Source organism: Neolamprologus multifasciatus, chromosome 7 (assembly GCF_963576455.1).
Source record: "Neolamprologus multifasciatus chromosome 7, fNeoMul1.2, whole genome shotgun sequence".
Classification (NCBI taxonomy): Eukaryota; Metazoa; Chordata; class Actinopteri; order Cichliformes; family Cichlidae; genus Neolamprologus; species Neolamprologus multifasciatus.
In genome coordinates this window covers 51549047-51563011 of record NC_140445.1, presented here as the reverse complement: position 1 = coordinate 51563011, position 13965 = coordinate 51549047, and the positions used below count along the sequence as shown (strand labels likewise).

The window sequence follows — 13965 nt, the reverse complement described above, 5'->3', positions numbered from 1 at the left end:
AGGGGAAATACAATGATGCCCCACATTGTCACCTGATGTAATTTAGCCCTTCATCTGACTGCCCTACACCCCTCCACCTTCCAGCACTTGCTGGCTCACCTTTCTTCAGACTCTTGAAGGGCAGGGTGTACTGGCCTACAAACTCACTGCTGAGAATGCCGGTCTGATCTCTGACACAGAAGCGAACGAGGCACAGTTCAGGCAAGCGAATCGTGAAGGACATGTCAGTATCCCAGCGAGGACTCAGAGCTAGAACAGAATTAACAACTTCATTAGAGTCAGTTAATGTTTCTTTGAGGTGCTAATTAATATTTTTGGATCAAACACTGGATCACACGACTACCTCTATGTGAAAGACGTCAACTGTAATGTTGAACACAGAGAAATTTATCACCTGCCTACAAAGATCATTGTTTTGGGTATATAATTTATGGTTTTGGGCTTTGACTTTAACCAGTCTTACATCATTTGAATAAAACGGCTCTACATATCCACTGAAGTCTGCTAAAACTTAGGACAGACAAAGAAAAGTGGTTAGCTAATGAACATAGCAAAGCATTTTGGAGCCTGTAAATATATTTTTGTCATAAGTTAGTGGAGCCCAAAAGCAGATTTCAAAGGCAGAGTATGTGATTTATATTCACCTGGAGGCCAGAAACACAACTTCAAATGAATTCTAATGTACAGTGGCAGATAAATAACAAGTAAACAAGTTCTGTTTTACGGGGTGATAATATGACACTGTTGGGTTCTCAGCTTGTTCCAGCTGTCTTCAGGCGAGCTTGAAATATTACAAACTTGACTTTTAGTTTATCATGAAATTATTGTCAAAAGTGTAGCTACGCGTTAAAATACTTGTTTCAGGAGGTGGTATTAAAGTTGTCACCGGCTTTTGAAATTACACACCGCCTGAGCTCATCTCGAGTGCTCTGACGCTAATACACGCTGACAACCTGTGCAAGAAGTAAAGTTACCGTTAATTCAGCTTATTGTTCAACCTGAGTTAATCACTTTCACTTGCTGCTTTGAAACAAATGCAGATGTCACAATAAGAATAACAATGCTACCGTGCCAGTATTTTTACAGGTACAAACCGCTCTTACCACTCTGCCAAGCTGCTGATCAACCAAGTGGTAAATTAATAAATACAGTACTGCGCAATATTGTCGAGCCACCCCCTATTTCTTTACATTTTGTTCCAAAGAGCCATACTTTCTTGTCTTTTTGTTAAAGTGGTCTTGAGCAATAGTTCTCAAAGATTTTGAAATTTTGATCATCTGGAAAGAATCTGATTGAAAATGGCCTTATTTTTTAGCATTTCAACAATCCCAAACATGCTGCCAATACAATAAAAGCGTACCTGAGTAGCAGAACACGCAATGACCTCTCTAGAGTATGAGTATGGGATCATCTCGACAGAACAGAATAAAAGGCAGCCAGCATCCAAAGAAGAGCTTTGAATGTCCCTCAAGAAGCCTTTAGAACTATTCTTGAAGACTACTTAGAGAAATGACAAAAAACGCTGCCTAAGAGAGTTCAGGCTGTGCTGAAAAATTCAGGAGTTTATACCAAATACTGACTTTTAAGTTCATGAGAAATGTACACTCTTCTTGCCGTATAAATAGTATATTTCCAATTTTGCACATGTTCCATTTTCTGAGCATGTTTCTATAATATTTAATACTATTTATCAATTCTGCCCAACTATGCCTGACTGTGAAGCAGGGAGAAACTACCTTTTAGATGGTTTACCAGGCAGTAGTCCCTCCAAAACAGCCTTCCATTCCTGACAATCCTGCCATCATTTTAACTTTACCTGTGCCCAGTGCAATGTGTGCAAGCTAAACATAAAGTGGCTGTCGCCTGCAAAGACCTCAACGTCAGATGTCAGACTTTCAACCATTTTCACTGCAGTGCTCTGTAGCTCACTAAGGTGAGCGACCACAAAAAACACAAACACTTGATCTAACAGTGAATTTAAAAGCTGTTGGGATAACTGACCAGCAATCAACAGACTCACAGATGACAGCACATGACCAGTGTTGACTGGATTTTAAAGGGTTTGCTGAATTTTTTTTTAAACAATTTGATCAAGTTTCTCAATCCAAAATTACATTTGTATTCACCTTACCTGTTTTATTAAATGACTATATGATTAATGTTCATATGCACATCATAACAGAGTACCAGATGTATTCACTCTAGTGCTACGTCTGGTACTCTGTTTCCTCCTTCTCTCCCTCCTTGTCTCATCTCACTCCCATGTACAAATACACACATGAAATCTGTCCTTCCTACTTTCTTGAAAATTTAAAATACACCACTTTGAGCTGAGTGTCAATGATCTAGAGTTAATTCTGACAAAACGCAACTTGAACTGATCAAAGTGAAGCTAGATCTAACATAATGGAGAACTGATTGCTGTGTCTTGGTACGTTGTGATATGCACAGTTTGTGTTGTGCCACCTACAATTGTTTTTGACAGTATGTGTGTTTTTTCTGCAGGAGTCTGATGCAATCCCATGAATCTCCACTCTCACAAAGGGGTCCAGAGCTTTTCCACTCCTGGGTAGGGGTAGGTTGGACCCACTGATCACCTGTGGACAAACACACACAGAGGTATGCATTAAATTTAAATAAATGATTAGTGAGAACCTCAGAAACAGTAAGAATCAGCAAGAATCAAGAATTAGTAAGAAGAAAAGAGTAGAGAAGAGAAAAGGAGAGAGGGTTTGCAATTACACTAGTCTGGAGAAAGGCAGGCTTATCTGCAGTCGTCTCACACTGAGCTTTCCCTCACTGGCCCTGATCAAAGACAAACCTGCATGTACTTATCACGACATGCCCTGCTTGGCACTGATGTAGCCTTACAGTGTCCAGCCTAGAATTACAGTCCCTTTCCTCTTCTGTAGTCACGCTACAAGTTTTTGATACTTCACAGTCACAATGGTCCCTACTTGTGAGTTCATAGCTAGCAGGTTGGAGTCATCATTAAATAAACCTTTTGCATGTACTTGACAGTTTTATGCTAAAAACTCTTGCGAAAGCTCAAGGGGAAATATTGTTTTCCTGAACAGATGAATAATTTAATGCTGAGATTGAAGATTGAAAACCCAAACACTCCTACCTAAGTTACAACACCGTCTGCTACTCATGAGTCTGATTCACTGAGTTGAGGGCTGTGCGGATTTTCCCCGAAGTTATCGAATAATACAGAGCGATGATGTGAATAAATAAAGGCGGGGCCCTGGGCACACTAAAACACAGCACGCAACATTCATATTTATGCATCGTGATGTGTGTTGTTGTGCATATTCTATTAGAAGACAATGTCTGACATGCATTTGTTTAACTTGAGCATGTCCTTGTAAAACACTGTCTGACCAAGAAGTATTTTCTTTGTCAGATGTAAGATTTACACAGATTTTCAAAGATTTACAAAAGCGATGTGACAGGAGTTTACCAGATATTCTATTCAGAAACATAAAATAATAATAAGTTAAAGACTGCATAACTCCGCCAAGGCTGAAAACTTCCTCCATACCATGCATAAATGGAGTCCCTGGATGCAGAAAATTATACTCGAAAATATGATGCAAGGTGTCAAATATTAAATCCTTCCTAAAAGTTGGATCTGAATTCCAATCACCTTTGAATACCAATCACTTCTAAGTGGGTCTAATATTCACGCCAATCCATAATATCCGTGGTTGTTGTTTTATCAACAAATAAAAAAGAAAAGAAAGAAAAGCAACACTGCATATAAAGCCATGCTGGTTATGGTGTGAAAGTGTACTAATACATTCTACATGCTAACTTTAGCATGTGTCAAATGCTAGCGCTAACATGCCACTTTAGGGTTATAGTAGGTAATGTTTACTGTGGTGACTCCTTTTGCTAAAAAAAATTCTTTGCACAGCTGAAGCTGAACAAAACTTCAATAGTTGCAGGCATATGGTCGTCAGGCATTTTGCACATTTAAAATCAGGTATTGAAAGAATTTGCCGATAAGTATACTAGTATAAAATACTTCTTGGCAGCATGGTGGCATGGTAGCTAGCACTGTTGCCTCACAGCAACAATGTCCTGGGTCTGAATCCGGCATCTGGACGGGCTTTTGTGTGTTGAGTTTGCAGTTTGCATGTTCTTCCCGTCTCTGCGTAAGTCAAGTCCCAAACTCCAAACACATACAGTTAGTAGTGTTAGGTTAATTGGTGATTTTAAATTGCACATAAGTGTGAATGTGAGTGTGAATGATTGTTTGTCGCTCTATGTTGGCCCTTCAACAGACTGGCAAGCAGTCCGGGGTGTGGGCCCTTCCTCTTGCCCTAGGGCAGCCGAGATAAGCTTCAGTCCCTTTGCGACCCTGAATTGGATAAGCGGAAGAGGATGGACGGATGGTATTGTATACTAGTGCTAGTCTAGTGTTTCTCCAGATAAAGGGGGCTTTTTGTTCAGTGCTACAAAGGTTTAATAGGGATGAATGGACATCTCAAGCCTATGTGACTAGATTGTTTCATTGTTGTTTGCGCTTTTAGTTTAGTTGATATAAGCTTTAAAGAATGTTTTTATTTTTATACGCCTTATGATCGATCATGAAACTGATATCAGCATAATGATGTTCCCTCCTCTGCCTTTACTTCATGTGATCCCACACTGTGGGATACAAAACCTCGATATCTCTCAAAACTCTTCTCATAAGATCAAATCGTGACAGTTCTCCTTATGAGCTCAGAAAAAGATATGTGACTGTGCTTTTTCGGCAGCTTCTTTCACTTTTGCTGTGTGGCTTTGTACATTACAAGTGCTGCTATTACTGTCCCCCAAGTTGCTTAAAATAATGAAGGAGAGATGATTTATTAATTGGACCCCAGGTCTAATTGCATTAGATCACTCCTGTCTCTCTTTTCCTAATTTTCTAAAGGAGATAATCTAATTAAACAGACACTCTTGGGGAGTTTTACATCATTGTTGGTTCAGAGCATCCGGCAGGAAAGTATTTAACTGCAGGCAAGAAGTGCAAGGAATAAGATGAGCTCTGCTTCACAGTGCCCTACATTGTGAGGGATATCCACACTTATACATGCACGTGAGTCACACATACCCACAGACAGTTCGGTAACGTTACACCTTAATCCATCAATGCACCATGAGTGGATTATTCAGGGTCTAGTGCTCCATAGGTGTACCTTGAGCAGCAGGTATGTTGATTTACGCTTGTGGTGGCTGCTGCTGGGATCAAAGCGCATCTGGGTGGACATAAGAACTGCCGGCTTCAGGACATAGCCACAACTCCCGTTGTCCTGGAAAAGTCCATCATTAAGGTCCATAGGCAAGCCCGGAGACTGGAAATTGAGTGCCACTGCAAAACACCACAGGACAGTCTCTCAGCAATGAAACAAGGAGACACAACACAGTGGAGCAAAAATTGCAAATGCCTAAAGCTTGTTAGATAAAACAACCAGCTTGAGATGATCCCTGCAAACCTTCTGTTTTCTAAAGCTCATTTTCATTCTGCAGGAGAGAGTTAAATTATACAATGACTTGAAATGTTTCTGCAACAATGGCTTTCATTGCATCAGGGAGCCATTCACAATTACCAACTGTGCAATGACTGAATGCGCAGTGGGCTGTTCTGCTGTGCACAGTTATGTTTTGGCATGTGCACAGCACACATCATCAGTGACTACAGATTTCAGGCATCAGAACAGAGTGCCAGATTATGTCTCTCTCTGGCTGGACAGAAATCATTGATGAGGGTTGAATAACGTATATAAATAATGCAAAGAAACAATTCGGTGTGAACCCCCATGTTGCTCTGCAGCCTTCAGCTTCTCTTTCTGTGCTCTCCCCGTGTGTTGCCGAAGCCCTGTGGATGTTCTGCTCATCTAACAGCAATTGATCCTTCTAGGCTACTGCTTTGTTCCGCAGACTCCTGCAGCTTTGATCACCATCTGCATGGCTCAGCGATCAGCGAGGCTACATGTCAGAGTCAGTGACTGACTGGCTGACTGATGAAGATGTATGAAGAGTATGTGTTAAGACAGAGTGACAGGAACACTGGCAAAGACAGTGTCAGACAGATAAGGCTTGTGACTTTAACCTCATAGGCAATCTGTTACATTTTTAACCAGAGCTTAAGGCCTGAATGCAGATGCACATGCTCAAAGGAAATGCGAAGAGCGAGCTTTATCGAAAGAGCTGATAAAACCGGGTCCAAAAGGTGACGAAGTTTCAAACAGGCACGCAGTGGGGACAGAGATCAGGAAGAAGGAACAAGTACAAAGGGAAAGACAAGCCTATATTTACACAGAGGGCGTATTAGGAATGAGACCCATGTTGGATCAAGACACAGATGGACACAATCAAACACAGGCGAATCCCTGTGTTTGAGGATAGGGAAGGTAATAACCAACGAACAGGAATTAAAACCAAAACAAGGTCATTAGAAAAAACAATGTAAATATGAAACAGAAAGAACGCCAAAAAAAAAAAAAAACACCAAGCAACAAGACACTAATGATGACAGAGACAAAGGAATGCAGAAGGCAGTGGCAAAAACAACTCTACGAATGCCTAAGAAACTAATGGAAAACAACCATAACAAAAACTGGAAATGCATGACTTGCAATCCAACAACTTAGCTCTGGGGACAATGTCTCGGGGCATTTGGACATAGTTCTCTAATATCCGGGCCAAAGTTCCCGAAACATGTGTTGTCATTGCTTACAAATGCATTTACATTTTAAAGAACTCGTCACCAGACAAAAAACGTTGGCGTCAAAATTGCAATTTGACAAATGCAATCCCCATTTTTCACTCCTCACAACCTGCAGGGAACCAAAGCTTTCTCCAATGCGATTGGTCAATGCTGTTTGGACTGCAAAAAGACTGCAAACAAAAACCAGAATGCTTAGAGTGTTGCAAATATCGTCCTTTGCCAAGAACCTGTTTACGGAGATTACCTCAAGGATGAATCTCGGGGAGGACAGGTATGTCATATGGAGGGAAAAAAAAGAGCTCTGATCGAAAGCTAGCTGTAATTTAAAGAAAGGGGGCATTTAGTGGGGTGCAAATCGATTTGAAAAAGATGTGATAACGGCCGGGAGAGGACTTGCTCTGGGGGAAAACACAGATGAGGCAGTCAAGCTGTAGATTGGAATGAAATGTTCTTTTCACAGGTAATCGACAGGACACTGGGCCAGGTTGTTCCTTTAAAGTTTGACAGTCAGTCTTCTGGGCTGCAGTTTTCTTCATCTCAAGAGTTCATAGTAGACCGAAGTAAAAAAGCAGTTTATTTGTTTGTGTCAAAGGTATTTTCTTTCCTGTTGACACAGTGGGGGGAAAAATAGTTTTACACATCAAAATTGATATTTTTAGGGTTTCGCTCAAAGAAACATAAGTGAGAGCAAAGCAGTGGTTATTTCATTAAGAATCATTAACTCCTCTTATTATATGTGATCTTCTTTTATTGCCCATTAAGATATCAATAAATACCTAGTTGCTGAATTAGGCTACGTTCACACTGGAGGTCTTAATGCTCAATTCCGATTTTTGGATCAAATCCGATTTTTTTTTTGTCTGCTTGTTCACACTACAAATAAAATGTGACAGCAAACGCGCTCTAGTGTGAACCCTCAAAGCGGCCCGCATGCGCAAAAGAAGACGTCACACGCAACGCGCTCTGTTTAGACCCAGACCACACAGTATTGTTTGACTGATGGCCCTTAATATAAAGACTTGTTTCGGACTTGACGTTTCACAATTTTGCTTTAAGTTATAAAGTTATTTTGTTATTGACATATGGCCTAATAATCATCCTTATTGCTGTTTTAGAGTGTTTTAGTTGGAAATGTCTGTCAGAATCTGCAGATTATACAGTACAAATAAAATGTTCACATTTCTCCAACGTTGTCTTCCCAACAGTTTCAATAACATCTATACGGGATGGCCAGGAAGCATTCGCGATGTCTTATCGGGTGCTTCTCCGGCGCTGATAATTGGCGTCTGTCTTGTGTCAGTGACGTAAAAGACTGTGACATGACCATTCAAACAGCAGTCGCTTTCTAAAACATCAGATATGTATCAGATTCAGTACCACATACGAAAGTGACCCAGATCGCATTTGAAAATATCGGATTTGTTCCGTTCACACTGTCATACCATGATCAGATATGGGTCGCATAGGGTCAAAAAAGTCAGATTTGATGCGCTTTTGCTTGCAGTGTGAACGTAGCCTTAGTGTCTTTAATTATTCTGAAATTAAACTGTTTGGGAACCATCTATTATTTATGCCCTATTCATTTCTGTAATTGGATTGGTCTAATTAATTAACTGCTTTCTAAATATTTCCATAATTCTGGCAGCCTTCTTAACTGCATAATAGATAACACTGCATGCACTTGGAAAATTTTTCTAAACTAAATGAATCTCAGAATCTCTAAACAAATAGGAATGTGCATGTGTAGAGTATATAAGATCACTTTAGTAATTCCACATAACAAACCAGTTCCCCCTATTTAAGATGAAAAAAAAATCTTTATGCAAGATCTCCCATCTGCCCCCTCTGGCCTGTAGCATCCACCTACAGTGGGGCAAAAAGGTATTTAGTCAGCCACCGATTGTGCAAGTTCCCCCACTTAAAATGATGACAGAGGTCAGTAATTTGCACCAGAGGTACACTTCAACTGTGAGAGACAGAATGTGAAAAAAAAATCCATGAATTCACATGGTAGGATTTGTAAAGAATTTATTCGTAAATCAGGGTGGAAAATAAGTATTTGGTCAATAACAAAAATACAACTCAATACTTTGTAACATAACCTTTGTTGGCAATAACAGAGGTCAAACGTTTACTATAGGTCTTTACCAGGTTTGCACACACAGTAGCTGGTATTTTGGCCCATTCCTCCATGCAGATCTTCTCAAGAGCAGTGATGTTTTGGGGCTGTCGCCGAGCAACACGGACTTTCAACTCCCGCCACAGATTTTCTATGGGGTTGAGGTCTGGAGACTGGCTAGGGCACTCCAGGACTTTCAAATGCTTCTTACGGAGCCACTCCTTTGTTGCCCGGGGGGTGTGTTTTGGATCATTGTCATGTTGGAAGACCCAGCCTCGTTTCATCTTCAAAGTTCTCACTGATGGAAGGAGGTTTTGGCTCAAAATCTCACGATACTTGGCCCCATTCATTCTGTCCTTAACACGGATCAGTCGTCCTGTCCCCTTGGCAGAAAAACAGCCCCATAGCATGATGTTTCCACCCCCATGCTTCACAGTAGGTATGGTGTTCTTGGGATGCAACTCAGTATTCTTCTTCCTCCAAACACGACGAGTTGAGTTTATACCAAAAAGTTCTACTTTGGTTTCATCTGACCACATGACATTCTCCCAATCCTCTGCTGTATCATCCATGTGCTCTCTGGCAAACTTCAGACGGGCCTGGACATGCACTGGCTTCAGCAGCGGAACACGTCTGGCACTGCGGGATTTGATTCCCTGCCGTTGTAGTGTGTTACTGATGGTGACCTTTGTTACTTTGGTCCCAGCTCTCTGCAGGTCATTCACCAGGTCCCCCCGTGTGGTTCTGGGATCTTTGCTCACCGTTCTCATGATCATTTTGACCCCACGGGATGAGATCTTGCGTGGAGCCCCAGATCGAGGGAGATTATCAGTGGTCTTGTATGTCTTCCATTTTCTGATGATTGCTCCCACAGTTGATTTTTTCACACCAAGCTGCTCTGCTGTAGATTCACTCTTCCCAGTCTGGTGCAGGTCTACAATTCTTTTCCTGGTGTCCTTCGAAAGCTCTTTGGTCTTGGCCATGGCGGAGTTTGGAGTCTGACTGGTTGAGGCTGTGGACAGGTGTCTTTTATACAGATGATGAGGTCAAACAGGTGCCATTCATACAGGTAACGAGTGGGGGACAGAAAAGCTTCTTACAGAAGACGTTACAGGTCTGTGAGAGCCAGGGATTTTCCTTGTTTGAGGTGACCAAATACTTATTTTCCACCCTGATTTACGAATAAATTCTTTACAAATCCTACCATGTGAATTCATGGATTTTTTTTTCACATTCTGTCTCTCACAGTTGAAGTGTACCTCTGGTGCAAATTACTGACCTCTGTCATCATTTTAAGTGGGGGAACTTGCACAATCGGTGGCTGACTAAATACTTTTTTGCCCCACTGTATAGGCTCCAGGGGATGTTATCTCATCACTGCCCAGTATCTCTACTGTAACGCATTTGTGAGTTCAGACGTCAAACTCTTTGCTGCTGTAATAAATCAGCCATATCAAATGGGAGCTGTCTGACTAAAATATCTTTTGTGTACATAATGAGCGAGTATCTGAGTATTCCGTGTGAGTCTTCCAACTCACCGAGCTGAGAACCGGCATTCCAAAATTCCACAGGTTTATAGTTTGAGGAAGACATCCTCAAGCCCGTAGGATAAATCCTACTGAGGAACTTCTGGTTGTGTTCAACAAAATCCGAACCTGAAAGAGAGACGGGACAAACAATGCATCAATGACAATGGTCACATTAATCAGAATGCCCACCGATTAAGACTTGACAGCTGTTGATTTGTTTAATGGAACCACATGACACATTATCTGTAGGGATTTGATTTGTCCTGAGCAGATTATAGACATATCCCACTATTTCTCATTGGAATGATTAAAATTCATTACACTACAGCTCAAGCTTTTGGTTTTGTCAACCTTAATGTGTTGTTTTTATTCAAATATAAAGAATTGTGATTGTAAAACATTGCAGAAAGTGAATCGCTATACTGTTTAATGTAAAAAAAAGGGGAAGATAATGTCTCAAGAAATTACATTTTGATCCATGTATAATTATCCTCCTTCTGAGGACTGAAAAGCATGGCACACAGCTTCAGTCTATACATTATCTTTAACACAGTAGCTGTTTGATTTTCCTGCAGAGATTGTCAAAACCACCACGCTTTTGAGCTAGATTTGCCGAGACTGCTCATGGTTGCTGACACCCGAGTCAACCAGCTCATAATGTAGCTGTATGTGTGGAAAAGTGTCATTCCTCCTCAGCAGGAAACAGATTTCATTTCTCTCTATCACTTTGTTTCTCCAGTATGCTGTGGCTTAGCGGCGTGCTGACACTTTAACTGATTATCCGCTGATTTGAACCTCTGAGGGCTCTTTTCACTTCCCCAGCAATGAAAGTACGAGTCACATTTCTGGGTTTTTGTTCTCATGCTTTATTCCTTAAAAATTACTTCCTTCTAACATATATGTCATGTTCAATATGCCTTTGCTGTTCTGGGAATTTATAGCCGGTATACTGTAATTGCATTTTCCATCCGAAGACTCCTGGATGAGAAATGTAATTATGCACACTGAGCACTTTGCAAAAGTGGGATGATAAATCAAGAGAAATCTGCTGGGCTCACCCGAATAATATTTTGTAACATTCACAATTACAAATACACATCCTTTATTACTTTAATCTATAAATCCTACTTCTCCTGTTTAATGATTTTAAATCAATAAATGACTCTACCTGAAGCTTTGACTAGCTTGCAAGCCTTCTTCTCTTCCATAGATGTGTTCTCATAACAGTTTTGATTGTCCCTGGAGTGACTAAAACTGATGAACTTGACAGACCTTGTGTATATAACAAGGTCAGACAAAGCCTCAGCTACCACCACCTTCTTCTTCTACTCAATGCATTAAGGACAGAAGAGACAAACAAAAAACACCATTGAAATTCCAGTAACAGTTCCAGGTTGAAAGCTATGCCTTTTTGCCCTCATGCAAAATGCCTTTACCTTTACATTTCAAACATTATTTTTTGTAGATGATTTCTTTTTTCTTTTTTGAGCTGACTGGAAAAAATAAAATAAAAACAAAAACACCCTGACTTACTTTCTTCTTTGACCCTGCCTTTCTGGGAGACCAGAACTTTGCTTTTGTTTGATGATCCTCTTCCTCCTCATCCTCCTCCTCCTCCTCACCCTCATTTGCACTCTCCTCTCCCTCTGCAGCATCCTCTGTCTTAATCTGATGCTTGAGCTTTTTATTCTTGATGAGGATCTTATACTTCAGGTCCTGGCAATCCTCCACAGGATCAAGTCACACATGAATGAATGCGAACTAACATCAACACAGCACTTTTAAAACACGCCACATATTTGCATCAGCCAAACTGTTTCTGCATCTTCAAACTTTGGGCACAAACACCAATTTTTTTTCGTTTTTTTTTTTGTTGTTGTTGTTGTTGCACAAACCACCCCACTCCCACCGCTATGGTCTGCCACAAAGACGCTGTTCTTCAAAGAGTCACATCCACAGCGGGGCATACAGTATATACACACAGTTAGAGCAGATAAGAAGAAAAGCAAGAGAAGCAGCAGGTGTATCAAATCACCGAATCGAACATCTGCTCCTGCATTTCACCGTCCGGACTCCATATCTGTTAGTACTTTAAAGGGCTCTCTTTTCCAATGAGCAGCAATGTGCTAAAAGCCAAAAAAAGAAAAAAAGAAGAAGAAACATGGTCTGGAGGAAGCTCCATGTTAAGTGAGTGTCAATGCATGCTGTATGCACAGGCAAATTATTCAAACTAATTACAGATATGCCAGCATTAACAACCTGTAAGAGACCATATGGTCTAAAAATTACAAGCTTCATAATTTCACTTGGCCCCTTCACTTCTTGAAATTTCCATCACTTGTACACAAAATTATATAGTCTGCAGAGCTAAAATTGAGGCTTTGCTTATGTTGATGCACTTTAGGAAAGAATAATTGGTTCTTGAGGGGGGTTTCGCCTCACGCTGACAGTAAAAATAGAATAAAGTGGCGTAATAACATGTTAATTAACTGTAGCTTATATCTAATCCCACAATAACTCTGGATAATTGAAAATTGAGCCAAGACAACTGGCTTTTCCATCTTTTCCACAGCTTAGAAAAGTTGTGTAAACAGCTTTAAAACCCTTTGATGTAACTAGTAGGAGTAATGAGGGAATCCTGAAAACCACAGATTGGTTCCACTTTTATAATTAGATAGTAACTTGAGCATGTGTGAAGCTGCATAATTTTAAAACATGAAAACTGACTGAGTGTCCCAGCTGCAGGGGTTAATAGTCAAGATGAAACCGTTAGAGCTGAGGCTCCTACGTAAGCCTGCTACTTCCAAAGTCATAAAGATAAAAATGATATGGAGAATATGTGCTCCAAGGATAGAGCACAGCTCATTTTTGCAGCAGAAATCAGAAGTACCAAAGAGATTCTCATGAGACCGCACACATTCATCCACAAAGCCTTTATCCTCCTCGTCATAGTCAGTATACTGCAGTCTCATTGTCTTTCATACTGGTCACTTCATAATGAGCTGTGACAGATGCTTTCAAAGGAGAAGTCGGCTCAAGTGCCTCAACAGTCTCAAAGTGATGGACACTTATCAGGGTCTACTACGTTACATTAGATTTGTGACTCTCTGAGATTAAAGAGGCTTGCAAATGCAGATGTCCATTTACCCCGCATGCTTGCGGAGGACAGGGAGCCTGGGAAGCCTAGGAAGGGAGACTAATGAGGCCCTTTGTGACGATGAAAAGGTCTCCTTGTTTTGTTTTGCTATGGCATACAATGAGGATTTACAGGTGCAAACACCATCATTCTTCCGCTTGCAACAGCTGTTCTACTGTTAAACACAGATTCATCTCCTTTCTTTCTTTTTTTTGCTACTCACACAGCCTAATTCTCACATCTTCTGAGTCTTACATTTGGACTTGGGAGGTCTCCCGCAGTTGGGTGATCCAAGGGAGCTATCAGCAGGTTTTCCCCCAGGATAGAGATAAGATACTCGGCCATGACCTCCTGCTGCTCCCGGGAGCAATGGTTTTCCAAAGACAGAATCACTGGATAAGCAGACACCTGTCAATAAAAATCCAAACCAGAAAGAAAAAAAGAACGTTTAGACCCTATT

The 13965-nt window shown here is 40.8% G+C and overlaps 1 protein-coding gene across 4 annotated transcripts in view; it reads right to left on the bottom strand.

The window, feature by feature from the left end:
* LOC146515305 (1-phosphatidylinositol 4,5-bisphosphate phosphodiesterase zeta-1-like) overlaps nucleotides 1–13965 on the bottom strand; it is a 43870-nt gene that overhangs the window by 3897 nt on the left and 26008 nt on the right. For 3 of the 4 annotated variants that reach the window (XM_085167735.1, XM_085167733.1, XM_085167734.1), the window contains 7 exons: nucleotides 13761–13913; nucleotides 11903–12094; nucleotides 11538–11694; nucleotides 10379–10495; nucleotides 5190–5362; nucleotides 2471–2597; nucleotides 100–249 (listed from right to left, as the gene is read on the bottom strand). In XM_085167735.1, the coding sequence (XP_085023861.1) occupies nucleotides 100–249; nucleotides 2471–2597; nucleotides 5190–5362; nucleotides 10379–10495; nucleotides 11538–11694; nucleotides 11903–12094; nucleotides 13761–13913 (1069 nt within the window). The remainder of the gene's footprint in view (nucleotides 1–99; nucleotides 250–2470; nucleotides 2598–5189; nucleotides 5363–10378; nucleotides 10496–11537; nucleotides 11695–11902; nucleotides 12095–13760; nucleotides 13914–13965) is intronic. The other variant, XM_085167736.1, reaches the window with a different exon arrangement.